Genomic DNA, 27,628 nt, shown 5'->3' on the forward strand with positions numbered 1-27,628 from the left:
ATCCCTGCTTAACCCGACAGAGCGGGCTGCTGTGCAGAGGGACGAGCAGAGCGCTCCCCACGCAGCAAGAACAGGAGAGACCCAGTTTCAACACGTGCAATGCTGCTTTAAAACAAATTGCTATTGCACACGTGCGTAGACTTTGTGATACGCTGATAAACTGACCTTGATCAGAACTGCAGGTACCCAATACACCTGCTAAAGTCAGGGAGGGCTGCCAGCATCACTTGGATTGCAGTGCTCTACCTCTGCTGAATTCTCTGTGATGCATCTCAGGTGGAGGCACCTACCCTCAGGGCAACTTTAGGAAATGTTTGTCTTCTGAAATACTATTTTATTACAAAAAAATGCGAGGCAGGAAAGCTGCTTCCATACTCATGTCTATGTTAGGGTGCGGCTTTGATGGGCTATAAAAAGTCATCACTCTCAGACCTCCTGAGCAGAAGACAAGTCACCCCACAAAGAAACCCCAAATGTAAGCTGCGAACCACAGCAAAGTCTGACGTTCCTTCAGACACACAGAGAACATCTCCCCTTCCTCAGATGCAGCCAGGGCACCATCACGCACCGGCAAAAAGTTGCCTCCAAGGGGGTCAGGCAGCAGCCCCTGCTGGGGGGGGGGGGGGGGTCCCGTAATGCCTCCCTGCAGGGGCAAACATCTCCCCATCTATTTCAAAGGAGAGCGAGACAGTCAGGCAGGCAGGAAGACCCGGCAGGCTTCGCTCTCGTGTTTTTAGCGGCGCAGCAACAAAAGGGGAGTCTGAGCGTGTATTGTTCGGCTGAAAGGCGTGGGCCACATCCACAGCGCAAGAATGCTAAGAAGGGTTCAAGACACTGCGGGCCATTCACAGCGCCAGATACAAACGCTCCTCGAGCACAAAGAGGAAAAAGAAAAAAATGAAATCAATCATGAAGCCCACAAAAGCTAATTTCCTAACATAAATAGACTGCTGATGATGTGCCTCCAGCCGCTCCTGCGCACCGGGTGAGCGATGCATCGGGCTCGGGCAGCAACCGCCCCAGCTCCGCACGGAGCCGAACCAGGTCAGCCGTGCGTCCCCCACGCTGGGGCGGCACACAGCTCCGAGGGCAGAGCACGACCTGGGCAGGAAAAGGGAAGCAAACCAATTCGCAGGATTGCTCCCTGTTCCAGCAGACTTGCGCAAAATAAGTTCGCAGAACAGTTCCCAAACGGCCAGGAAAGAGAAAATTCTAGGAATCCCTAGTACTTGGATGGTGAAAAGCCAAATAAAATAAAAGATTGTTTCACAAGGAAAAAGAAACCCTTTTTGCTCATCCCCTTAATCGCAGAGTTCAAAAAGGCACCAAGCTGATCACAGCATCACCCAGCTATGCGATGCGTTTGGAACGAACAGTTTGAATCACAAGGAGCATTTCTGAGATTCCCACCGAAACACGACGTCATTTTTGTGACAGCCACTGTCTCAGGAGGCCGGGGCCAGATCCTCTCCGAACCCATTCAGCTGCTATAAAGAAACCTTTCTCTCACTCTTAGGAGAGGAGTATTAACTCCACCGAGACTCCCAGCATCCGTGTCCCCAGCGTGCGCCTGGGGACCGACGCCAGCCCTCTGCAGCAGCCCCGTGACCGCCCACCCTGCGGCGAGGGCTAAGCAATGCTTCTCCATACAGCTACACGGAGCAGCTCACGCTTGCCTAGACTCACGGACTCAAAGGGCAGGGCTAGGGAAGGTGGCAGCCAGCACAGGGAAGCACGAGAGGCATATACAGAGGTCCTGGCATTAGCAACACCACCGGTTTCCAGCCTAGTGCACCCTCTGCCATGCAGCATCCTGGTGGTCTGAGCGAAGCCGACTATTCCCAAAACACTGGCTCCCTTCTTCCCCCGCGCTAAAAGACCAAAAGATCCCCTGTGTTTTCCTGCAAGTCACTTTTTTGGATGTTGTTGGCACCATGTTATCACCATAGTTATTCCGTGACTGCAGGTAGGGAGGAGGACAGACCACAAGCCCGGGAGTGCTGGGGAGGTGTCTCGGAGCTGTGGTCCAAGCTAAAGGAGAGGTGGGACGATGCTGGCCCCCAGGCTCCTGCCATGGAGGGCACATCAAAGGCAGAGCCTCCCACCCGCACTCCCAGGCAGGAGCCGATCCTGCTCCCGTCCTCCTCCCCAGCCGAGCTGTCGGCACATCGGCCGATCCTCCTGCATTCCTCCCATCAACTCGTTGTTTTAATCCTTTAAACTATTTTATGAAGTCACCCCACTTCACCCACTCAGCGGTGTCTCCCAGAGACAGGACAGAGAAACAAGTGGAAACTCTCCAACGGCGCCACTGGAAAAGAAAAGGTGAATAATAGCTTTGAGGATTAAGAAAGCGGCTTCCACGCGGCGTGTGCGAAGGTCAGCCAGGACACAGGCAACAGCATAGGAAGCCCAACTGAGAACCCTACAGGCAGCGGTGGCACAGCTACCCAAAAAATAGCTTAGCTGCTGGGTTTCAGAATGACTCCAAAAAAGGCAGCAGAGTCCAGGGAGTACTTGACACATTGGTAATGCGTAAAAATAAAATAAAATAAATCTAGATGGATCACGCAGGGTCAAAGCAGAGCGAGAAAAGTTCTAGCTCAACCCCGACACCCCCTCTAGTGTTCAGCTAGACCGCAGCCTGCCTTCCCAGCTTCCCCCAGGGTATGCAGCCAGCACCCCACGGGGAGGAGGCACACCCCAGAAATTAGGAGACTGCCAGCCAGGGGCAAAGCTACCTCAAGACAGAAAAGTGTTGGTAAAAACCTCAGGATCATCCTTCTTTTTCCCCTCCACTCCAAACCCATCTTTTACAAGCAGGATCGGTGTTGCAGAGAGAAGCAGACATCTGTAGTCCAAGAAGTTTTACTGGGCTGGGAGGGAGATGCCCACACGCAGGCACACTGTGAGCAGCCCCACAGGCAGTGGTCTCTGCAGGGATGCGAGTGTTGGATGTGACCATTTGGATGGCAGACAGGGCAAACAAGCAACCTGGCAGCTTTCCGGAAAATCTGAAAGGGACATTTTGTCCTGTCCCCTGCATTTCTGGATGCCTTGGCCCCCGAAGCTAAGCCCCAGAGGTTTTCTGCCCAGCAGTCAGCACCACACCACCACAGATCTCCCAGCAGCTGCCTTCACTAGCGATTCTTGCAGCAAGGATTTCTTCAAGAAACACAGCTGAGCTGGTGTGGTTTTGGCAGGTTTGTCAGTTGGGCGAGTCCCTCTGCACAGGGTCTGTGTGCAGTGAGATGAGCGTCAGGCACAGACTCCAGGTCCGACAACAAACGTTAAACTGGGACTTTGAGGAGTTTGGTGCAATGGGCAATACCTTGAAATACCAATGGTGAGGACCAGCTGAGGTGGATGCGAACACGCAGCACGCCGGCTGCTCCGCAGGCGTGGTTTGTGTTCCTGCTGCCATCCCAGGAAGGAGGCAGGGAAACCTACCCCTCTTGTGGCAAAAGATAAACCTTTGCACTGGCTGCAAGGGGAAGATGTCTATGCGGACACGCAGCTCCGGCAAAGCCGTTAACCACACCCTGGTTATGGACGTTCATACCTCACGTTACAGAGAGATGACGCAGATCTGTCTGGGCTGCACAAGCTCAACACCGTTGACTTCTCCCGGACTGCAACTCTAAAACTTTCAGAGAGGGAAAGCAAGCTCTGCAGAGAAGAGTCCTTCTGATCCTAGATAAACCTAAACGACTAACAGATGCAGTTTGCATTGTAATCCATTTGAGGCTGGGCTTATTTTGCTTTTGGATTTTCTTGTGTAGCAGTGAAGTGATTCTGCATCAAGGATTCAAATGCTGCAGAGGGATGCATAAATGTTTGGGAAATAAAAAACTCAACATTCTCCTCATTAAAAGTGAAGCCATGCCTATGAAAGTGTTCTGCCCATTTCACGTTCTCCAAAAACATCTGAAGAGCACTTGTCAGGCAGACCACAGCTCTGATTTGTATGAGAAATCCCTGACTCACAGATCTTGGCAACCAATTATCAAAGATTAAGGTATTTAAAATCAAGAGGCATTTGGAACCAAAATATTTTTCTGCCCCAGCTCTAACACCTAAATAAACAGTAACCACACTGGCCTTTTACAGAGAAAAAAAAAAAAAAATGTTCAGTGCAAAGCCAGTACGTTTGATAACAGGGCCAGTAGTTTTGTTTTTTTGCCAAACTGCTCAGGTTTCATGGGGGGGGAAAAAAAAAAAAGGGAGATTTATATACAATTGCAAAAAGGGTCTGATCACCACATCTTCAAACTGGCAGGCCTCCTGCTGTTGCTCTACCTACATCCAAGTAAACTCCTCGTGTTGCTCAACTTCAAGTCAGCAACAGTTTCCTGGAAAGGCCAGATCTTAAATAAGTGTAAACTAAGCGCATGCTTCCTCGGCTCCACGGTCTTTGAACGTCCCCACACAACCCACTGCAAAAGTAAAGGCCTAATTATATCTCCATCGGCTTCCACAGCCACACCTATGGGCCAGAAAGTTACCGAGGGTCACGAGCCTGTGAATTTGCCTCCCCATTGTATGGAGCACGCTAAGGCAGGATGCTGCAGCCTGGCCAGGATGTGATTCAGCGTCCTGTTTTGAACAGTTAATAAAGTCAGCAACTTCTGCCCCAAGATCTCCCACCAAATAACTGGGAGACAATAAATACTGCGGCGAGCAGGACTTGTCAAGTACGTAATGAGTCGCTGTCCCCACAAATAAATCCTCAAGACAGCTGCCCCGGTGTACCCCCGCCCCGCGCACCTTCCCAGTGCCATAAACACGGCCACTCAAAGCTGCGGGTACAAGCCATTCACTCAATGCTGCCTCCAGCAGAACATGCTCATAAATCCCTAAAAAAGTTAAAGACCGAGGTGTTAATAAATAACTTTTGGTGCATTAAAATATAACATACAATAAAGTATGTTTCCATACTGAAGAGGCCAGCCGTAGCGCCAGCGAGGAATCTGGTTTATTACAGTGATTTTAACCAAACGGCCTCCTTATAACGAGTCCTCTGGTGCGTGCCAGCCAGCGTGATGCTCTGTAAGAGTTTGTCTGCAGCAATTACTCCTCCTGTTGATCACCGAGCTGCAAAAGGGAGTTTTAATCAACCTGAGGCTCCACCTAACTCCTGCAGCGAACGCAAAACCACGTCAAACCAATGTAACTCCGCTACCTTCAAAAGTGAAAATTACTTTCCCTCATTAAGCTACAACAAAAAAGCAGTAACTGAAGGAACTGTAGAGCTGGTTATCAAACCAGCATGGTGGAGCACGTTCGTTTCCGACCAGGTAACCACGCAAAACACAAAGGTGAGTAAGCAAGGTGGAAAGCATGGGGGACATGGTGCCTTCTACCCATCACAAGCAGCCGTGGGTTCCTCAGAGCTCAAAAGCCGTATACGACTCTTACAGCTGAAAGGTTTTAATGCTGAATAAAACCGAACAGACCTAACATTTTACTCCAAGGGTTCCAGAAGATGAGCTAATAGTCATCTGCCAGGCTGCAGATGGGAGAAAGGGGCTGGGGAACACTAACTTGGCAAGGTACACAGGATGGCATCAGCAAAGAGAGGAAGACCGCCAGTCTCCTCCTCTTCCTCTGCCACTCTCTGTTCCACAGGAGACTGGATGCTCCAGGCAGCGCTCTCAAGGCAGGGTCTCCACGCTGGGCTGTGGCCACGTGGCACGCAGAGGCAGCGGAGCAGCGTACGCCATTAAAAGGCTCTGCAAATGTACACAGGCCCAATCCTGAAAACCTTTACCTCCCACAGCTGCTCTTGCCAGCTCTTAAAACTGGGCTCAGTGGTGCCAAACAAGAACAGTTCTTTCCATAACAATCTTCAGGCTTGATCAGAGGCTGGAGACAACTAACTCCCAGGCCCTTTTGCAGCAGTTCAACCTCTATCTCCCTGCAGAAGGTGCCTGAAAACACTCACCCGGCCCTGTTTCTGACTGCATTCAGGATGCAATTGGAAAGCCAATAATGGCAAAGATTACAGAATGACTGGCTAAACAAACTTACTTGTGTTTGTAATTAAAACCAGTGATTATGTTGCTGCATTTGCCAACCACGTCTGAGAAACAGCCAACACTCACAAGACGATTGGCTTTGTAAAACACCTCCTTTGACTCGGTGCTAGAGAGCAAAGCAGTGGCGAGTGATGAAAGTCGTCGAGTTGCACCAAAAAGCAGCGTAGGAAAAACTGCACATACCCCATTCTCCCAGAGCAGCCTGCTTGAAAAGAGCTCAGCTCTGCTCTCAGTCTCCCCTGCACTTGATATCATCTTCTCTGAGGTTGCTCTGAGCTCAAAAAGCACGACATGGCTCTCTGATAAGGTGGCAGGCACCATGCACACAAGGCTCGCGCTGAACTCTGTGGACCCTGATCTTGGAAAACTTAAGATTGTGCTTAACTCTAAGCTAATGCATACTCCCATGGACTTGATGTATCCATGCCAGCAGTTTTATTAAGATTTGGGTGAGATGCCTCAAGGTCCTGTGGGCGCGCTGCATCATTAGGGGAAAAAAAGTGATCAAGCCACAAGGCCCCATGGCTGATTGGCGTTCAGGAAGGAAGATTTCAGCAGACACAGATAACACAGAGAATCAGACATTCAAGCTTTTGTCTGCACCAGCTGCACCGAGCCCAACTGGGCTGTCGGATCTCAGTCTGTGCTCTTACTTTTTCTTCTGCTATAAATCTTTACCCTCTGGGGAGCAAAATGAACTCCTGGCTGTCTGCTGGAATCAGTGTGCATGTTACCTTACCGAGGTTTCTGCAAAATTTTTGGAAAGAGAAAGAAAAGGAAGACTTTAAAGCACATTAATGTCTAAGAAAATGCAGATAACAACATCTTTGAAAGAAAAGCTGAACCTAGAACATGTCCCCTCAGTCTATTTTAGGGTAGAAGCTGTTTCAGGGAGAAAACAGAAAGAAAAGCATTTTGGAATGACAGAAACCATAAGAGAGGTCTGCTACTCCTAGGCCAGAGAGCAGCAAGACATGCAGCTGGTTATAAAACCATGATACGGACCCACTCCTCCAAGAAAAAAAAAAAAAAAAAAAATCACATAGCTCATATAACCAGATCCAACTATGCAGTCTCAAATGAAAATCCTGGAATTTTTTGGAATGAATGAAAATAATCTGTTCAGCAAGCGGATGAGTAAGTTAGGACATAAATGTGTAATAGCACATTCATCCTGTATCGATGTAACGCAGCTTGAGCTGGCAGCAAGATGGGGTCTTGTTTCCAACTACCCTTCCTTTTTCTAACCATTAGGATCTTTGAGGTCTGCAAAGTCAGGCGCTGGACTGCCGACCCCTGCACTCAGGGCACATGTGACAAAGCACAGCTGTCACCTAAGTCTCCACCAAGGCTAGACCAGGATTTAAAGATTCACAAATATCATCATAGCCCATTCCTGCATTTTTTTCAGAGGAGACCTAGACTCAGCTGTTGGGGAAGCAGCACAATGAAGTTGAACAATTCTGCCACCCCATGGGCACCGGGTAAAGTCTCACCGAACCATGCGGAGCAGCTGCCATCGGGAAGGGGACAGGATCTACCCACCTCCCCACAAGAGCAGCTTCATTTATCATCTACGCTGTGTCCACACTAGGGCCATGCATTTTCCTCAGTCCTTGGCAGTGTTTCCCCCCCGAGTACAGCACAGGCTCTGCACAAGAGCCATCCAATTCTTGAGGTCTATCTAGTGATTTAGTTACCAGATTCTTATCCTGAAAATCGTATGTGGAAGAGCAGCCCCAAGAGACCAAAGGCCAGAGGAAGCTCTTGGGATCTCGGTATCTAAAGTCAGCGCTGCAGCATTTTTCGATGGCCAGTAGAAAAGTATCTGCCTTTAAGCGCAGTCTCACTACATCTACCCCCAGGATCGCTCTGGTCGGTGATGGATGCACATGGCTGGCTGGCAAAAAGGCCAGACAGACCAAAGGCAGCCACAAAACCAATGATGTCCCAATGATTTATCTGTACATTGTCACTGAGGTCATTTGTAATGAAGAGGGATAAAGCTGTATTTCCTCTTTCAGCGCAAGAACCGTACGCACAAAAGAAGAGGCTATCGTACTGCTTGGTTAAGTGTTACTATCTAATACAACATGGGAAAAAGCACAAGAACTAAGGATGCGTTGCTATTCATGACTTCAGCAGGTTCCTGCTTGAGCCCTGAATTGTACAATGAGCCCACAAGCAAGCTGAGAGCAGAAATAGGAATCCTGAATTTTGCTTTAACCGATACAAAATGCATTCTCCAGAAAGTAAGCTAACGGATGACATTACAGACTGCCACTAAATGCCTGTACACAGGAGACCACACAGCAACCAAACATACACTTCTGACCCGCGTGCATGCAAGCGGGACAGCTACCGAACGCCAAGCTTCCCAGATGGGCTGCAGCCATGACAAGTCACCCCCGGGAAACAGAAGTGGCAAGGCCTAACGCTTTCCTGCTCTGTAAAGGAGCAACTTTGCTTTTCTGCTCTCTGACTTCACTTGCGGGGTTAAAGACGGTCCATACCCTAACATCCACTTGCTGCTCCCAAAACCACAAGGCAAACCAGACTTCAAATCAACTCCACTCCGTCCTAGTCCATCAGACTGCAACAGAAAACCCACTGCCACCGGTGTCTGCGTTTTACATCTCTGCAACAGTAGGTCTCAAAGCATAAAATGGGATGGAAACAACAAGATCGAACTCCAAGCAGCAGCATGAGTGGCTTTGCTTTTACTTGAAACCAGGATAATTAAAGTAGGAAGCAGTAACAAGGAAAATAGACCAAGCCTGCTGAACCACTGTGGTGTTTTTACAGTTCATCTCTTGGATTGCGGTTTACAGGTTAGAGGGTAAGAGCTGTCAGCAACAGCTGGGTTTAGAGTGAACAATCCACGTAATTACTCAGAGCCCCATTAGGCCAGGGTCCCACCAAACCCGCTTTATCGTTACTACTTCTGATCTCTGCACCATGTCAGCAAGAGAAGCCTTTCCCTTCTCCAGCAGGATCTCTCAGCCCTTTCTTCCCCCTCGCATGAAGAAAGCAGCTCTACGCAACCCCAATATCAAAGGTGTCAAATTCCTGATGGTTAATACCCAGGAATGAGCAGAGCTCTCCCCGACGCGCCCTAGGAGCATACCCCCCTTCCCGACCCAGAGCCCCAACCTCAGAGAGCAGCAGCAGAGGCAGAGATGCTGCGGTAACAGTCAAGTGCTGCGGCCAGAGCTGATGACCAATTTTCCAGTTTCTTCCCACCAGGAAAAAAAAAAAAACCCACAAGCCCTCTTTTATACATTCAGTTCATTAAACGCTCATCTCAAAACTGAAGTGATAAGGGAGAGAGCATCCCCAGTGTTTAGCTCTTTGCAGACCATGCAATCCCCTCCAGACAAGCGTACGTGCTTGAGGCCAGAGTCCTGTGCGGGATTGGGACTCAGCTACATGGCAGACAATTAACAACAGTGGAAATGATGTTTAGAGCCAAATAGCTCTGCTTACCTCACATTTAATTTGCGCTCTTCATCACTGCCAACCTCCAGCTGAGGGGAGAAAAGAAGGATACAGAGAAAGTTACATGCTGGTTGTTTCCATACTACAACTTCAAAAAAATCCCCATGCTTTTTAAAACCACCCCTGCAATGACAGGCTTTGGGTGGCTGCTTTCCATGGGGTTTTTCTTTCTGGTGCCAGGGATAAATGAGACTCCCTGGCCATATATGCCATCAGCACCCGGTGCCGGGTGACAAAGGGGCTCACGGGGATTTTAAAGCTATTAGGTCCTAATCCTGCAAGCTGGTCCTGGAGCGCAGATCGGTTTGAAGATCGCCAACCTCGACGTCACCAAGAGCGCACACACATCGCTCCCACTGAGCGCACACGTGAGGGCAGAACCTGTCCCGAGCGAAAGACTGCTAACGAGGAGCTGGGCACAAATTAATGCTGTAATTGAGGGTGTGCAGCGACAGCACAAGTGCCCTCCAGTGGATGCAGCCAAAACTGCCCAGCGGGGACTGCCCCAGCCTCCAGCACCTGAACCCCAACCCGGGACTGATGCGGAGCTCCACCGCACGCACCGGCAGGGCCCCGCTGCCATCCCCGAGCTGCCGCCTCGCCAACAAGGCCACCTCCACCTGGACGCTGGCAGAAGATGTGTCCCAAGGCTAGGACGATGCCCACTCGGTCGCCCAGTCATCAACAAGTTCCTATGTCTGCTGCCGTCCTCATAAACACACTTCTTTGATGGCAGGCATGTACTAAACCGGCCACTTTTCCACTGGAAACTGGTGGAAAAGTCTCCCTGGAAGCAAATTTGGCTGCTCAGGTGACTTTACTGGCCCTTACACTTCATTTACTCTCCTTAAAACAGAAGTGTGCTAGCTGACTTAAGCCTACTTCCTAAGAGAAACATTTTCACATTGCCGTGCTTTCCAGCCACCTCCTTCAACTTCTCTACTAGCTTCTGGACATATTAAAGAAAAATATTAAATTCCATATAAAGAAAACCAGAGTTGGGGCTAATTGCATCTAGAGCTGACTGAAAAAAAAAAAAAAGGCTCAAAGATCATTCTCCTCCTTTGGTCCTGCAGAAGTAGACAGAAGAGAAAGGGCCAGGAGCATCCCCTCAGAGGGCAAGGTTGTGCTGGGGAGATGGTTTGGACCCATGAAGCAAAGTGGGGACCTTACAGATTGCCTTGCAATAGGAAAACCTTCAAACTTGCACCATGCCGGACACCAGAGCCTAATGAAGCTGGAGGGACACAAAACTTTAAGAAACCGTGCTCCATCAGCACTAACACTCAGGGAATGTTTTGTTATTTACCACAACATTGCTTAAAACCTCCATCAAGTAAGGGCCACTGTAAGGGCTGCTTGTTTCCAGGTGGTTTTGTAGAAGCTAAAAATAAGCAAACAGCTTCACATAAAATATTCAAGCTTGAAGTTTTGCATGCATGTAGGACCTGGGCTGTTCCCCATCCCTCCAAGTTAAGACTCAGGAGGCCAGAGCACACGGGAGCTGCGCTGTTTACAACCTGCAAGAACCAACTAATGCCTGGAAAAAACCCCAAATGCAATCGCACAGGCGGGATATTAGAAATATAGCCATTTGGAGGAAAAGAGATACACAAAGCCCATCCAAAATGACTGCAGCTGATGGCGAGAAACATACCATCGCTATTTTTAGTCTGTTTACACTGTGCCGTGGCAGCGCAGAGCCAGCCTGGCCGGGGCAGCAGGCAGAGCCCCAGGAGCACCCCGAGCCCCAGTGCCCCCCGCCAGCAGACCCCCCCAGCCCTGGGAAAGTCTGGCAGGTTTTTGGCCTTTGTAAGGTCACCCTCCTGTTTGTTTGGGTCTGTCACGCAGCAACAAGGGGGAGAAAAACTTTTTTTCTTTTTTTAAACAAACGTGACTGTGAGGTCATGAACGTTGTCAGCTGAGGCTCGGCAGCAGAGCTGGCCCCTGAAATCTGCTCCAGGCTCATCTTTTGCGGAAGCTGACTCACTTTCAAAGTCAACTCTCCCTGCATTTTCTGTTAAAAAGCTGCAGTAAAACCAAAACAAGGCAACCTTGCTGTCAGCCACGCTGGGGCCTTCTGCCTTGTTTTGGTCAGAGCATCCCTCCGAGCTGGCAGGTTTTACGGTGCACCACGCACACGATGCCGTGGACCCGTGGCTGCTCACCAGCACCGTGGATCCCACCACGGCACAGACACCAGCACCGGGGCCAGACCTCCCCCGGCCGCATCCGCATCCCTCCCTGGGGACCGTGCAGAGTGCGGCCAGACTGCAGGACCTGGCACGGAGCGGGAGGTGGTGTGGAAGGGAGATGGCACCGGAGCTAACAAGTGCACACCAGCTCGCAAGTGTGTATGAACTACTCTCTCCTCCTAAGAATTTACGGCACGCTACGTTAACATGGCAGCAAGCCTCTTGCAGGCGGCAGCATCCACTTTATAAATTCCTTCAGGCTCATAAGTTAAGAGAGGCTGCAGCAGCGTACTCACAATTAACAAGGAGGTATGTCCATCATTTTCCAATAAAAAAAAGAAATCCTCTAATAATTATTCACATAGGCTAAAAGCCCCGAAGAGCCCTGATTTTCCTTGCAAGAAAGATCATAAAGGAGCAGGGAGCAGGCTGGCACTTTTTGATGGGATTTTTCTTTGAAATTAACTTTGGAAAAACAACACACTGAATTTGAAAAAGGACGGTTTACAGTTCTATGGTATTTCACACCAGAAGGGACCATTGAAAGAGAACGGGAGCCGATGTCTTCCTCTGGGAGCCACCAAAGTACACCTGAGCCAGGGACATCAGTGGCAAAAGTGCCCTGGCATGGACAAAACCAGGTGACAAGTTTGGGGCAACATTTTCAAGAGGGAAAGGGAGACTCGTATGGGCAACCCGCTGAAAAAATAATAGTGAACACAGAGCTCCTACACAACGCAATGCCTAGCGCAGATGTCCAGGGCAAGGTGAGAGGCATACTGCTCTGACTCCTCTCCCACCTGCACCAGCTAAATCCTGCAACAGGGCTACAGCTCACTGACATCCATGTAGATCAGGTGGCCACTAGGTCTCGTTTAAGACTCTGTCTAAACCACAACCCAACAAAATTCCTTCGGAAAAATCCTCGGAAAAGCACAAGTCCTGTCTCCAAGTTTCTCAATGAACACAGCGGAGTCCAAACACCGGGTCCCTGCAGCCTCAGGAGCCCGAACCACACGCCCCGGATCTATGGCAAAACAGTCGGCAAAAGGAAGGGATGAGTCACGTCTCCGGCGAGGGCCGTGCACAGGGAACCCCCGCAGCCCAGGGAGGACCTGTGAGCCTTGGGCACCGTCCCCCTCCCGCCTCCCCCCGGGACCGGCTAATCGGGGGAGTCACAGGGACCTGACAGGTGACAAATAGGATTGTTTACCTGGCGGGAACAGGGACAGAGCGAAGCCAAGGGCAGTGAGCACCAAAGGGGGGGGGGAGAGGGAGAGGGATGCACAGGGAGGATATGCAGGGAAACACCAGGCCTCTCTTTGGGGGTCACAGAAGAGACGGGTTAGGAGGAAAAAAGGCATGCATGGGGAAGGAGGAAAAGAAATTGGAGGGTGCAGCTGTGTTTGGATGGCACGTGGGAGCTGCAGTGAGGGAAGGCCAGGCAGAGGCAGGAGAAGGTGTTTCTGGGGTACAAGAGTGAAGGGGAGGCGCAGCAGAGCTGGGACACACAGGGCGCCTGTCCCAGCAGGGCAGGGACGCGCGGAGCGCAGCGTTACGGGGGCAGCAGGTTAAGCGGTATGTACGTGGCTCTGCAGCAGCAGAGCTGAGGAGGAGGAGGAGAGGGCAGCAGCATGGTGCAGGCTGCGCTGCAGCGAGGAGCGGCAGCAGGCGGCACGGCGTGGGGATGACGCACAGGTACGGGGTACAGCGGGACGGGAGCTGCTCCAGCGGCGGGGAACTGCCTGCGGCTGCCTTGGGGAAGAAAGCGGGTGCAGAAGCTGCAGCGGGTGCGGCCAAAGGCAGCACCGTTGCAGCACAGGCTGCACAGGGACAGAGCGGTAACGCAGGGGTGCAGCGGAGCATCCCCGGGGCAGGAGGCGGTGGCGGCTGTAGGGTGTCGGGGAGGGCGAACGTACGGGGCCGAGGGGCCAGCGAGCTCCGCTGCCCCACGAAGCCAGGCCCAGCACGCTGCTCGCCCAGCAGCGAAGCGGGGCAGGCTGCCCCGGGGCTTGGCTAGCCCAGGCTGCTGCCGGGCGAGGGCTGAAGCGGGGGGCAGCTGGGGGGAAACGGGGCTGCGTGGGGGTGAGGAGGGGACGGCCAGCGTGCGCCGGGGCAGAGCGGGGAGCGGGCTGGGCGGTCCCGGGCCGGACCCGGCCTGGCAGCATCGAAGGGCTGGGGGCTGAGGCGGAGCGGGGCCGGGCAGCACCGGGGGGGCTGCGAGGGGCAGGGGCTGGGACGGCCGGGGGCTGCGGGGGGCCGTGAGGGGCCGGGGCCGTGAGGGGCCTGGCGCTGCGCGGGGCCGTGCAGCTCTGCGGGCCGCGGGGCCCAGCCGAGGCGCTGAGGGGCCGCGTCCCGCCCCGCCCCGCTCCCCCGCCGCCGGGCCCTGCTCTCCCCGCCGCGGCCCACCCCGGCCGGCCCGGCTCACCTCGCTGGTGCTGGCCGAGGAGGCGGCGCTGGGGGTCGGCGAGCGCTGCAGCGTGACCAGCGCCATGGCGGCGGTGGCGGCGGCGGCGGCGGGGCCCGGCTATAGCGGCAGCGGCGGCGGCGGCGGCTGCGGGGCGCCGGCCGCCTCCACCGCCCCGGCGGCTGCGCAGCCCGCCCGGCCGCCGCGCCGCGGGGAGGGGCGAGGGCGCTGCGGCGGCGGGGGCGGCCCCGGGGCGGGGCGGGGCGGGGCGGTGTCGCCGGGCCGGGCCGGGCCGCGCCCGGGGACCCCGCGCTGGGCTGGGCTGGGCGAGGCGGCCGCGCCCCCGTCCCACCCCGCCCCACCCCACCGCGGGTCCGGCCCCTCGGCACGGCGGGGTGGGGGGGGGGGTGTCGCGGTCCCCACCGCCCCAAAAAGCGTCGGTAGGGTCTGAGCTTCATCCCAAAGCACCTGAAGGGCTCCGGGGCGCAGCAGCCAGGAGCGTCCTTCAGACCGGACCGAAGAAAGTGCGAGGGGTCAGCGGTGCCAAAAGCAAGAGGCAGACGAGTAATGGGGTAATTAGTATAAGAGGCTTTGTTGATTGTATGTAAAGCCCTTAACAATTCAGGCCGTTGGGTGACTGCCTTTCCCCCTCCGTCCCTGCCAGGCTACTGTGCCGCAGCACCCCAGGGTGCGAGGGGCTGGGTGCCCGGGGCTCGGACACCGCCTGCCCCAGGGGGTTTCTCCTGGCAGCATCCCTGGGAGGAGGCGATGAGGAGGCAGCACGCGTGGCGACCAGCCGCCTCCTTCACGGCATCCGGAGCGGGATCCCAAGCCGTAGCTTCACCGGCTGCCACCCTCGGCCGGGCAGCCTGGATGGGGTCGGCGGGAGGCAGGACGGCAGCCCCCGCAACGATGCTTGGGGTTGGAAATGTGTGCGAGCGGTGCTCTGCTACCAAAAGCATTGAAGGTACCAGGTGCTTAAGCCCTATGAACCTGCAGACTTGACCCTCTCGCACCATCCCCGTTGGCCTCTTGGCGTAAAGCACCCTTCTGCTCAGGCTGGCGTACGCCTGCCCATGCCTTTCCTCCGCCTTTTGTGGGGCCGAATTCCCGTCACCTGCGGTGGGTTGTGCTGCATGGGTGCAACCCCGGGCCAGGGACTCCAGAGACGTGTCTGCAACCTGACTGTGTGGGAGATGAGTTCCCATTTCTTTTATCCTTGTTACCTCTCTTACAAAAGCTTTAGGCACAGTAAAATCCTTAATTGTAGCAACTCTGCGCAACCGCCTGTGCTTCCAGGGCTGCCTCTGCGGTAATGATATCCGCACCGACAGAAACCTGGCTTTTCAGCCCAGAACCCAAAGTTGTGGGTTTTGTGAAGGGAGAGGCAGCTTAGAAATGAGAAATGAAGCCATCTGACCCCTGAGAGGGGGAAGCTGGGCAGCACAGCACCCAGGGTCTATCGGCAGGGAGGCAATGCCATTTCTCTCTTACCATGCAAAAATCAACACCAAGGCATCCAATTTTCCCAGATCCCACAGGAATCTGGTGGCTGGGGAGTCCTGTCCCCATGTCCCCATCCGCCAGGACCCGTTGGGGCAGCCAGCAGTCACCATGGTGACAAGTGTCAACGATGGTGTTTTGCCATGGACCGTGGCGACCCCGTTTTCTTTTCAGAGGAGCGACTCTGGGGCCGGCTGCCAGCGGCATGCGGTCTGGCGCCAGGGGCTCCACCTCCCTGGGTCCAGAGCAAAGACTTTGGCCCCGTTGCCTGGGAATGGGCTGTGATCCCCCTGCCCTTGGCGCTTAGAGCTTGCACTGCGGGTGGTTTGCTGGGCTGTAAACAAGCTGCCCTGAGAAGGTGGCTCTGTTGAAATCCCTGAAAACTGCGGCAGCTGCCCTGAGGACCACACGCTCTGCAGGTAAGCTGCTGAAAAATGTGTGTTTCCGTTATTTATTGACCAGTGAGGCAGCTACCTCCTTGGCTGGTGCTGCTGGGGCAGCCCGGGGCGAGTCCCTGGGGCTGCAGGTAGAGGAGACAGCCCCGGTTCCTGTCGGCCGTAGGTTATAAAACCACAGCAGATGGGAAGCAGCGTGGCTCTCCCGCTGCCTTCGGTGCTTCACCGTCCCAATGACTCATCCCTCCATCCCAGCAAATGTCAGTCCCGCTGCGGGCTGCCTTTCAGAGCAGAGATGCTGCGCTTCACCTTCTCCAAATAAAACTATGGGCTAGAATTTACTCGTGGTGCGCAGAACCAGGTCTGGCGTGCTGCTGGCATCCTTCCCCTTACCCACACGCTGGCAGCTGAGTGTCCAGGGTTGTGACCCAGGCTGAGGTGATCTGCCCTGTTGGACCCCCAGCCCTTCCTCGAATCGGTCCTTGGCCGCTCTCTGCCCAGACGGTGACCACAGGGCTTTTTCCAGGCTGCGAGGCAGGAAAGCTCTCTCGAGAGGGAAGAGCCAGGGCACTGAGGGGGGCTGCAGACCCTCTTTGCAGTCGGTGTTTACAAACAGCAGTTCTCCCAGCCGGTGCCGGGAAGGGTTTGGGGTGTTGGCACAGCCCCCCCCATGTGCAGGCAGCCCCCAGGGCAACAGCAGTGCGAGGAGCCACCCTTGCATCTATCGCATGTAGCATTGCTCCCTGGAAAACCCCCGTTGTTTCCCATTGCTTTTATCTGTCCCCACCTCTTTTGTCTCCGGCCTGTGCCAGGGGCTGGGGAGAATGAGGAGTGCCCCGGAGCGGGGCTGGGTCGCGGGGCATGGAGGTCTCGCGCCGTCCCGTGGGAGACAGTGCGAGTGGGTGGGTGCACCCACCTCTCCCCGGCTGCTTGCCCTCGGCGTGCTGGCTGCTGGAAGGGAGAGAGAGGAGGATGCCGATAGCTGTGCCGCTTTGCCCTGTGCTGCCGCGGGGCATGAAGCAACCGCGGCTTTTTCTGCCAGGCAGAGCAGCGTGGCCGTGGGCAGCTGAGCCGCAGCGTTACTGCTCACCAGCAGCTACAGCATGCCCAAGGGCAGAGCCAGGGATGCCGCCCCGAGCACAAGGGCTGCGAGCAATGGAGAAACATTCCCCTGCCACGGTGGCAAACTACACCCCCCTCACCCATGATTTCAGTGCCTGGTCAGTGCAGGCGGGTGGTGAAGAGGACTTGGGAGGCTTTACAAGAAATGCACACAAATGCACCAAGAGCAGCTCAGCCCCTTCCCTGCAGCCCAGCTCTGCTCTGGCAGCAGAGCCGAGGCCAGGTCGGGTCCTGCAGGAGCTGATGCCCTCCCTCCCGGGAAGCCCTGGCTCATCCAAGCAGCTCTCCAGCCCTGGTGCTGCCCTTCAGGTGTTTTCCCCCTGCAGAGAGCCAGAGCCATGCGCGTGGCCATCGTCGGGGCCGGTGTGATCGGCCTCTCCACCGCCCTGTGCATCCATGAGCAGTACCACGGCCTGGTGCCCTCCCTGGAGGTGGAGGTCTATGCAGATCGCTACACGCCCCACACCACCAGCGACGGGGCGGCCGGCTTGTGGCAGCCCTACCTGAGCGACCACGGCAACCTGCAGGAGACGTAAGTGAGGATGAGGAGGAGGAGGCGGCTGGTGCCGTGTCCCCCCTGGCTTGCCCATCGGTCCACGAGGGGCTGAGCTCCATGGGGCTGGCAGAGCCATCGCTCTCCTGTTTTCATCACAGGCTCTGGAATAAAGAGACATTCGATTACCTCCTCGGGCACCTAGGCTCACCGGCAGCGAAGGAAATGGGACTGTTCCTAATTTCTGGCTACAACCTGTTTACGCAGCCGGTGCCGGTAAGGAGCAAGTCACAGCCAGGGCTGGGAAGGGCTCCAGCTCAGAGGCTGCCCGGGGGCGGGCAGGGTTGTACTTCTTCCCAGACAATGCTCTGAATGCTTCCGAATCCTTCCAAGTTTGTCTTGTGACAGTTTGCCCGGGACTCGGTGTTTTCTGTGCCCCCGATGCAATACTGGTATGAAGTAAGGGCTGAGCCCTCCGAGGGCGGGAGCCGGCAGAGCCTTGCCGGCCATGGCGTGCCGCAGCTGCACGCCTGCCCGCGCTCCTTTGGGGTGGGCTGTCCCCACCACGGCCTCTGTCCCATGATGGCACGGCGATTCGGGTTCATGAATGAGCTTGGACCTTTTTCCCTACTGCAGGACCCGTCTTGGAAGAACATTGTCCTGGGATTCAGGAACTTGACACCAAAAGAGCTTGAGCTCTTCCCTGGCTACAGGTATTTTTCAGTCCATTTTCCAGAGAGTCTCTGATGTGCTTTCCCCCAGGCAGGACAGGTATGGCTGGATGGTCCCAGATGCCTCCCTTTCAAGGAGCGGCAAGGACAAGAAATTGCAGGCGCAGAAGTGGCCTTGCTTCGTGACAGCTTCATCCCTTAAAATAAGTAGGAAACACCTCAAACAAGCCAAAAAAGCGGCAGCCCAGCATGGGAACCATTCCAGCCCCTCTCTTACTTCACCAGATATTGTCAAACTGGGGGAAGAAAATCAGCAGAAGGTGTTTTATGCTGTAAACAGAGGGAAAAAAATCATGCACTTGTTGTGTAAGGGGGAATCGGGGTCCCAGAGCTGCAGTGGCCGTTGGGAGCATTAGGGCAGGAGGCAGCTGTTCATGTAAAGCTGCTGCAGGTCCTTACGGCTTTTCTCTTGTCGTCTACTTTCAGCTACGGCTGGTTCAACACGGCGCTGATGCTGGAGTGCAGGAGCTACCTGCCGTGGCTCACCAACAGGTGAGTGCGGAGCCGCCATGGCGCTGGGGCTGCGGCTGTGCCGGTGCGGGAGACTGCCGCTCCCCCTGGTTTCTCTGGCCGCCAGGACGTGGGAAGCAAGCGTGGATTTTCATCCTTGTGCAGCAGGTGTTGCCCCGGATCCTTCTCTCATGCCAAGTTGGTGGCTGAGTTTAGGCAGCACCGATTTTAGGCGGCCTCCTCGTGTCCTGCTGCGCCTCTGACCCTGCTCAGCTTGAAAATGCTGGTGCTGGTGGCTTCCATGTGACAGCACCCACAGGGGACCTGAGCATCCTCCCCAGCTCTCAGCAACCCTCAGCCTGTGCCCCACAGGGGCGAGGGCATGGCGGGATGAGCTGAAGGAGAGGGGAGGCGGGGATGCATCGCTGGGAAGTGGGAAAAAGGGCCTGGAATTCTGGCTCATTGCCCCAGTGGGGTAACAGCCCCCCCACTTTAACAGTTAGCCCAAGAGCGTATTTTTGCATGATAAAAATTCAAGTAATGGGATAATTCGAACTGCATCTGAGCACTTCGTGGCTTTTGGCTATGGGAGTATTTGGGGCTTGGTTTTGTTCTTGTCATTTCTAACATGGAGTGGGTGCCCTATCCACAGCAGAAGACCTGGGCTCTGATGCAGGGCTTAGCAGGACTGATCACCCTCGGTAGCTCTGGGCCGTTAGGGACATGAGCTAATGACTGGAGACTGTTAGGAACCACTGAGAAGACCACGGCTGTTTATTACAAGGAGCAACAAGCCGTACCTGCTCTGGGTATCAGCTACGGGTGCTAATTTGAATGGTACATTTGCTTTTAATTTGCCGGTAACAAATGAACTCGTTCTTCCCAGGTTAACACAGAGAGGAGTGAAGTTTTTCCATAAGAAGGTTGAATCTTTCCAGGAGGTGAGTGGTGAGGTCAAGTTGGGGCAGCGGGCATGGCCCCATCCTGATGTGGAGAAGCAGCGTCCAGCAGGCATGTGCTGCTCCGGGATGTCCCTTGGCATGAGTGACGGGCCAGGGGACAGCGGCAAGACTACACCGAGATCTAGGAAACATTCTATCAGGAAAGAGAAAGGCTCTTGAGCATCAGGAGATGGCTGAGAGGGGATGGGGTAGCACATTTGGCTGGCACTGAGCGAAGATGCAGCCAAGCATCGGCAGTACGGCTTTCCCTTAAATTGCAAACATTCTCCTTGCCTGCACACGTGGGGTCTCTGCAGGAGCCATGCTGGGGAAGCTATGCCCTGGATCCGGCCCTTATGGTTTATTCATTACCAAACTGTTGGACCGAGTACTTGGCTTGGCTTTGATGCAGGAATCTCGTGCCCCCCGTGGGTAGCGCCCTCGGAAGCATCGCTCTGTGTGCACTGCTCACCGCGCCGCGTCTGTCTCCCATTAGATCTTTGCCCAAGGTGTGGATGTTGTAATAAACTGCACGGGGGTGCGTGCGGGGGAGCTGCAGCCCGACCCGGAGCTACAGCCTGGCCGTGGACAGGTCATAAAGGTGAGATGGGTGCAGGGCTTGTGTCCCCCCCTGTTCTTTCCAGAGGAGCCATTTGTCAGCCACCTTATGAGATATGCCCTCTGAGGCAAATTGTGGGCTTGTGGGCTGGACCCACACCAGGACCAGGTTCTGATTCCCAGCAAATGATGGTCATGTAAAACCCTCATGTGTAGGGGGGCTGGAGCAGAAAACCTGGATCCCGTTCCTGGTTCAGCCGTGGGGATGCCCCGAGTCTCCAGCCCGTTTCTTGGTCAGGTGAAGGCTGGGCTCGGAGGCCAGAGGCATAACGCTAGTAATAAAAAGACATAAAATCCCTGGGAGAAGAGGATGATTATTTGGGGAAACACAGACTCATGCCAGGTAGGAAGCTCCTCCGCTTGCCTGCCTGCCCACCCATCTCCCCGTCTTCCCATGGCGGCAGCGCAGGGAAGCCAGCGCCGCGGTGTACATAGAGCCTGAGCAGAAGGGAGGGCACCACGTGCGGACCCTGGCGTCCACGTTCACCAAGCTGCCCCCGTCCCTCCTGCTGCCTCCCTGAGCCGGGGACCCCGCTCTCTGGCTCTCCCTGACCCTCTCCCTTTCGTCACCCAGGTCCTGGCCCCGTGGGTGAAGCATTTCATCATCACTCACGACATGGAATCTGGTATCTACAACTCGCCGTACGTCATACCGGGGTAGGTGACAGCGGGCAAGGCAGGGTCTGGCTGGCGTTAGTGATGCTCTGCTCCTAAAAGTGCGCTCCTAAAGCACCGGCTCGGACGCGGCTCCCTGCTGACGTCTGCTCTGCAGCACCTGTGTGGCAGCAGCCCAGGCCTGGGTTCATACCTGGCCTGATGATGCTTTTATTTGCTGCGTGGGAGGAGAGCAGAAGGACGTGGGCAGGCAAAGTGACGGAGCTCCCATGGTCGGCACAGAGAGTGTGAGCTCCCTGTGCAGACCCCGGCTCGGCACTCGGACGCGAGAGGGGTCCGGGCTGGTCCTGGGCTCCTGGACTCTTGGATCAGGCAGCACCACAGGGCTTTGATGCCCCTGATCCTGTCCTTTTCCAAGGAGCAAATCCCACCAAAGCAGTCCTGGTCTGGTCCTCAAAAGAGCCAAACACTGACAGTGGGGCAAGTATTTTGGGGGAGATCCTTTGTTTTCACATTTGTACCCATGTTTTTTATCAATGGTGCTGACAAAACTGCTGTACAGCAGCTCATTGTGGGGAAATGCACTTCTGATTCCTGCTCCCATTAAAACTAGTTGCAGGAATGCTTTTTACTTTAATAAGAGCCTACCCTAAAAAGCTCAGCCTTCCCAGCACTGTTAGCCTGAGCTGTGCCTGTGGCTGTTGGTGAGATGTCCCCTGGGGGCATCCCATTCAGTTTAGCACCCACACAGGGCTCCCTGCCACCTTCCTGTGAGAACCAAGGAGGAGTCCCAGGGGAAAACCTTATTTCTGCGTCCCCATAGGGATGAGGATGGCTGAAATGAGATCCTGGCCCCGAAAGCACCATCTCCCGAGCTCAGCGAGCAGCACTTTCCACCTGCTTCCCACCAGCAGCTTTCTGAGGGGAGCTGGATCTACCTGAGACAGCAGCGTATGTGTGTACCCGGGGAGCCAAACTGCAGGACAAATAAATACGTCTGCTGTTCATCCCGCCTCTGTTTCCTCCTGAGAGCAGCCATCTACCCGGCTTTGGCAATGGAGAGGTGTTTTTAAGCCGTAACTTGAATGCTGCATTTCTGGCACTTCCTATTGCGCTAATATTTCAGGATCAGGCAATAAGCCATTATGTAAATAGGAACTTTAAATGCTCACAGCCCCCAGGCAAAGTATTCCAAGCGATTTCTGATCACAGTCCCAGCTACATATGAATTCCTCTCCCGGTGTTTACTTTAGCTTGAGCTGTCATAGCTGGGCACCAGGCTGGCTCCCAGAGGAGCCGGGTCCAGCACCCAGGCATGGAGGACACCTCTTCCACGCTGGAGAGCTCGGCCCCGGGGGCTCCCCTCCTGCACGCCCTGGCATTCAGCCCTTTTGTCTTTGTGCTTCCCAGGGCTCAAGCAAGGTTTTAGAAGGGTCCAGCAGGTACAGACACCCCCAGCCTTAACCTGGCTCTCGTCCTCTGTTACTCCGCAGGAGTTTTGGGGCAGCAGCAACAAACATCTGTTTCTTTGTGGTCCCTACTGCAGGCATCCCATTCCTTCCAACTCTCTCCCCCAGGCAGGCAGGAGCAGGCCTGCTTGATAGGAGATGAAATTAGCTGTTTGGTTTGCCCAGGGAAGGGCCTTTGGGGTGCTGATAATATTTAATGCATGACTTGCTCATGAGCAGACATGCAGGCACTGCTCTCTTGCCTGCATGGCGTGAGAGTTTCTCTGGCAGGAACATGTTGCAGGCTCAGGGCGTAGCAGGATCCATAAATCACACACACACAGAGTCCCTCCGTGTGATGGCCCAGCAAGGAACGGCTGCGGATGCTCACCACCATTGATCTCCTTTGGCTCTTGGTGCAGGAGTGAGTTCACGGTCTTGGGAGGGATCTGTCAGCATGGCAACTGGAACGAAGAAAACAGCGCCCAGGATCACAAAACCATCTGGGAGAACTGCTGCAGGCTGCTCCCTGCTCTCCAGGTGGGCGACCCCGACCCAGCGCCCGCTGCTGGGAGGTGGGGAGGGAGGGGGCACGGAGAGCCCGGGTGCTTGGGCGCAGCTGAGGCCACCGGGGAGGGATGCTGAGGACAAACCACAAAATCTGAGTCTTATACGAGTAACACACGGCGCCTGCCTTCAGCTACCCGGGAGAGCTGCAAAGCGGCCATTGCTTATGCAGTGTCAGCCGCCGTGCTGAGAAACCCGCTGGTGACGGGTGAAGCGTGCGCATAGAGTAACCCCGGGCTTTTTGCGCGCACCCCACAGCAGCACGCAGCGCTCAGCGAGAGGGTAAAACACGGGGCGGTGGCAGGGCTCGGTGTTTCTGCGTGCCTGGCCGTGTTCATCATGCACATCTTGGGCTCTGTACACCTGTCTGATTGACAGGCAGGGTCAGGATCTGGCATTATTTTTGAGACTAGGTTTGTAGGAAAAAGGAATTACTGATATAGCTGGTAAAAAATAAGAATGAAAGCGTTGGAAGGTCCCAGCCCTTTGGTCGTGGTGCGTCCCCCTGCCTTTTGGTGCTGCTGCATGAGAGAAATACCGGTGTGCGGTGAGGCTGGTTTGTATCGACTCCTGACGCTGCCGTTGTGCCCTGGGTCAGCAGGAAAGGCAGTGCGGGGCTTTGGCACAGCGGTTTGCCTCGCCGGCTCTGCTGCAGGCTGGCAACATGTGGGCTGTGAACCGAAATTGTTCTGCCCAGCCACCCCTTGCAGCATCCCAGGAGCCGGTGTGGCAGCGGGGATGGGGGAGCCCCTGTCCCCGCTCATTGCAAGAGCCCTCGTCTCACAGATCGCGTAGCGAAGCTGTTGGGGTGACATTTGGCTGCTGTAATTCGGAGAAATGCTGTGCAGGCACTGATGTGGTTTTGCTTTCAGAAAGCAAAGATCGTAGGGGAGTGGAGCGGCTTGAGACCGGCGCGCCCCTGGGTTCGCTTGGAGCGGGAGACCGTCCGCCACGGGCATTTCCAGGCAGAGGTACCGTGCACAGCCCTGACGCCGAGTGCCATTAACACCGCGCTAATTGCGCATCAGCCACTGTGACCTTGGCAGTGCAGCACCAGTGTCCAGCTAACGCTGCTGCTCTTCAGCCCGCAGCCGCGCTGCCCCGCGTTCATCGCTCCTCGCTCTGTCTCCCCTCTAATAACGGGTGACTCTTTGAGCCACTTTCAGCCCAGTGTCAGAGACAAGTGGCAAAGATATTAAGTTTTGATGGATTTTATGGGGAGAGTGGGCAGGGAGCGCTCCTGCCAAAGGAAAACCTGCAGCTGGAGCTTAGTCCTTAATAGACACCAAAAAACCCATACGGGAGAAAAGCTCTGGCACGGGCTCTGCTGCTCCCAGAACACACGAGGCACATGCAAACCGTGTTTTGGTGTCAGCATTTAAAGTAGGGTGGCTTTCTGCTGGGAGCCCGTAAGTGTACAGCCCTTGTGCATGCAACTTCATGTCTCCGTTAAATAAAACCCAATACGCAGTTTTTAATACACTGCTCCAGGCCTCCAGCACTCACACCAGGTTGTTGGTGCAAAGATTGGACTTCTTGAGATTTATTCCAGTTCGAAGCTCAGCAGCAGCACGAAATGAAACATGGTGAAGGCACGGAGGGACACTGGTGGGGCTGTAGCTGCTGTGGGGCAGCCTCTGTGTAGGTAAAGCTGGGTGTCTCGTGTAAAACTTCCCCAGGGCAATGGCTCTTTAAATCGCCTTGCACTGCTAATATACCTTTTAAGAGAAAGGAGACCAGGGATGGCATGAGTTTCAGTGTGCCATCTGTTCTTGGACCCTCAGCACAGCACCTTTTCATGTAGGACCACATCACTCCTTAGCGCTGTCGCCTGAATGCTCATCAGCAGATCTGCAGAGGGAATCCTTGATTTGATTGCGTGCGTATGTCTTTGTACAGCTTGGAAGAAGAGATTAAAGCTCCAAAGGGGATGGCGACTGCAAAATGTAATTAAATGTAATGAAAATATATTCAATTTTTAGCTGGAGAGTCTTGGAAAGAAAACAGTGTATTTAGGCAAAGCCCAGAGCACGGTTCAAAGCAATGCTGCATTTGAATTAATTTATGGATCGCTCTGTTCCTCTCTCAGCACATCAGATCTGCGCTGCCTTGGCACAGGAGAGGTGTAGCTATTGATCCCAGCGATGAGTCAGGGCTCCTGCTGAAGCACAGTAATTTACCTTGGCAGGAACAAGCACTAGGTAGGATGCAACGTGTGCTCTGAGGAACACGGCTGCGAGCCCTGCTGCTGCGTTTCGGGGTGGCTGGAGCAGCGGGTGCAGAGGATGCTCCGGGGCCCTGCTGAACCATGCGGAGTTTCTCCTGCCTCTCCAGCGGCTTTTGGAGGGAGGGAAAGAGCAGCGGGTCGCTGAGCTGTGCACCGGGAGCTCCCGGATTGAAGTGTCAATCCAAAGACACTACGGACATTCCCGGCCACTATCGTGGCTCCCTGCTGCCCTTCACCCCAGAGGGCTCCAGCGCAGCTTTCCCAGAACTGATCCGTTCTCTTCTCCCCCAGGTGATACACAACTATGGCCACGGCGGGTTCGGGATCACCATCCACTGGGGCTGTGCCATGGCAGCAGCCAGGCTCTTTGGGAGCATCCTCCAGGAGAAGAAGCTGGCCAGCCCACCACAGCCCCGCTTGTGAGTTGCCTGCTCACCCAGGATTATCGAGACAGCAGTAGCTTAGAAATCACGGCAGAAAGATGCAAATAACACAGTGATACACAGGAGCCGTTCAACCCTCCCGCCAGCTCCAGCACTGGTTCGTAGTGTCTCGTTTTCAGGTTGCTGCCAGTTCTGTCGCTGCCATTTGCCAGACGGCTGAGTTCCCTCCACCCTGGCCTTGCACAACCTACCTAAAGGACATGCTTTAAAATATGGACTAATTCTCTGTGGCAAAGTGCATTTCTGTCCTGGGGATCAGTCTGCAAAGGGCAGGCAGGGTTCAGCTGAAATCTTGACAGTCCTGCAGTTCATCTGCACGATGGGACAGGATCTGAAACTGAGCCGGTGCCACCTGAGGTCTTTGCTGACTGCTCCGACACCCAGCATGTAATTAGATTTGCAAGCTTCCCCCAGGAGGCAAAAGCTCCTTAGTAGGAAGAAGCTCTGAAGCTCCCAGGGAAGTAACAACAGCTCTAAAAGCACGTGCTTCAGTTACAATAGCTTTTCTTACATTCACGCCAGGACAAAGCACGGGTCTACAGCACCTGGTTAGTGTATCTGGCAATAAACAGCAGCAGTTGCCTAAAATGGGCTTTCCAAATGATGTTTTTAGCAACAAAAGCAACATGTTCCAGCCCTGTGTACTTGCCAGATTCTATATATAGCAGAGAGCATACGCAAAATAGCTGTTCTCGTCCCTAAAACTCCCACGGGCCCTTCAGTTTCTCATTTCCCCCAGCCGTGAGATGTGGCTGGAGCAGCAGCTCTGAGAGAGGAGCTGGCTCGGGCAGGTTGTGCCTCCTGGAGGAGCTGGGCACAGCTCCCAGGAGGGTATCACTTTTCAGGGGTGTTCAGTGCCGCTGCTAGGGACCCAATACACTGTTCTGAAGGTACAGTTTGGCCAGTTTTTCCATGCCGCTTGTCTTTCCTGTTCTAAAAAACATCACAGACAAGGTGCTGAATGGTCAAGAAGCATTAGCCTCAAATCCAAAGGCTAGCGGTTGTCCCAAGCCCGGCATGCAGCGCCTGGCTTGCTCTCCTCCGCAGATAAGCCAACTGTTTCTTACTCATCTATGATGCAGCTTCTCTCTCCCTCTGACTCCGTGTGCCAGAAATAGCTCATCAACCTGATTTGTGATGTACCAGGCAGCTGCACCCAGCGAATGAGAGATGCTGCAGTGCAGCTGCGCTCGTTTTACCTCCTGGGCACCTGGATTTAAAACATTCCCATGAAAAGTGCACATGTCCTGGCCACAGCCTGGCAGTAGAGTTGCTCCCTGTCGAAGGACCCGTCTCCTGACACGCTGCTTCAGTTTCACCAAGGAAAAGAGAAACCTGTGAAGGCTTTGCAGGAAGCGATGAGCGCTCAGTGCTGCTGGAGATGGTCCACGCACGCGAGATCTGCTGCCCCGTGGCTGCGCAGACTTGTCTCGTTTTCAGCAGCGCTATGGAGGTTACCGTGCCAGCACAGCCGTGGCCCTGGGAGACCTTCCAGCGACCTCATTTTCCACTGAACACTATGTGACCATTGCGTACTTCTCCAGCTTACACACCCTGAGCGGTCAGAAAGCTCTGACGAGCTTTGCTGAGTGCATCTGCTAATTGTCTGCCCTTTTACAACAGCAGCAATGGTTACTCTTGCTGCCAGGGCCGGAATTTCTCAGCGGCTGCTGCCCTGTCCCCTTCCCTTCCTCTCTTCCCTTTGTAAAGGTGCAGGTTGGTTGTGTTTGCCTCTGCTGTGACACCTGCAGTGCCGGCAAAGTGACACGGCACAGGAATTCTCACGCCTGTGGCACTCGAGCCCAAGGCAACAACTTGCTGTCAAAGGCAGCAAGGAGAGCAGGTGCTGGAGTTCCTCCGACTGCGACTTTGGCCTAACACTGGTGCTCCTCGCACCCTTGCCGAGTGTAAGACACCTTATGATAGCCGTGGTCATT

General features: G+C 54.6%; 2 protein-coding genes across 3 annotated transcripts in view; one reads left to right on the forward strand and one right to left on the reverse strand.

Moving 5' to 3' along the window:
* SSH1 (slingshot protein phosphatase 1) overlaps positions 1-14,260 on the reverse strand; it is a 40,772-nt gene extending 26,512 nt beyond the window's left edge. For both annotated transcript variants that reach the window (XM_082325326.1, XM_082325321.1), the window contains exons 1-2: positions 14,160-14,260; positions 9,525-9,565 (exon numbers count right to left, since the gene is read on the reverse strand). In XM_082325326.1, the coding sequence (XP_082181452.1) occupies positions 9,525-9,565; positions 14,160-14,225 (107 nt within the window). In that variant the 5' untranslated portion in view covers positions 14,226-14,260. The remainder of the gene's footprint in view (positions 1-9,524; positions 9,566-14,159) is intronic.
* A 1,726-nt stretch (positions 14,261-15,986) lies between these two features.
* Positions 15,987-26,925, forward strand: DAO (D-amino acid oxidase). Its single transcript, XM_082324713.1, has 11 exons — positions 15,987-16,060; positions 17,485-17,690; positions 17,813-17,927; positions 18,288-18,364; positions 18,809-18,874; positions 19,719-19,773; positions 20,270-20,374; positions 20,966-21,048; positions 22,877-22,994; positions 23,894-23,992; positions 25,540-26,925. The coding sequence occupies exons 2-11, from the start codon at positions 17,497-17,499 to the stop codon at positions 25,669-25,671; spliced, it is 1,044 nt and encodes a 347-aa protein (XP_082180839.1). The 5' UTR covers positions 15,987-16,060; positions 17,485-17,496; the 3' UTR covers positions 25,672-26,925.
* The last annotated feature ends 703 nt before the right edge of the window (positions 26,926-27,628 follow it).

This window comes from Platalea leucorodia, assembly GCF_965183815.1.
Source record: "Platalea leucorodia genome assembly, chromosome: 12".
Lineage (NCBI taxonomy): Eukaryota > Metazoa > Chordata > Aves > Pelecaniformes > Threskiornithidae > Platalea > Platalea leucorodia.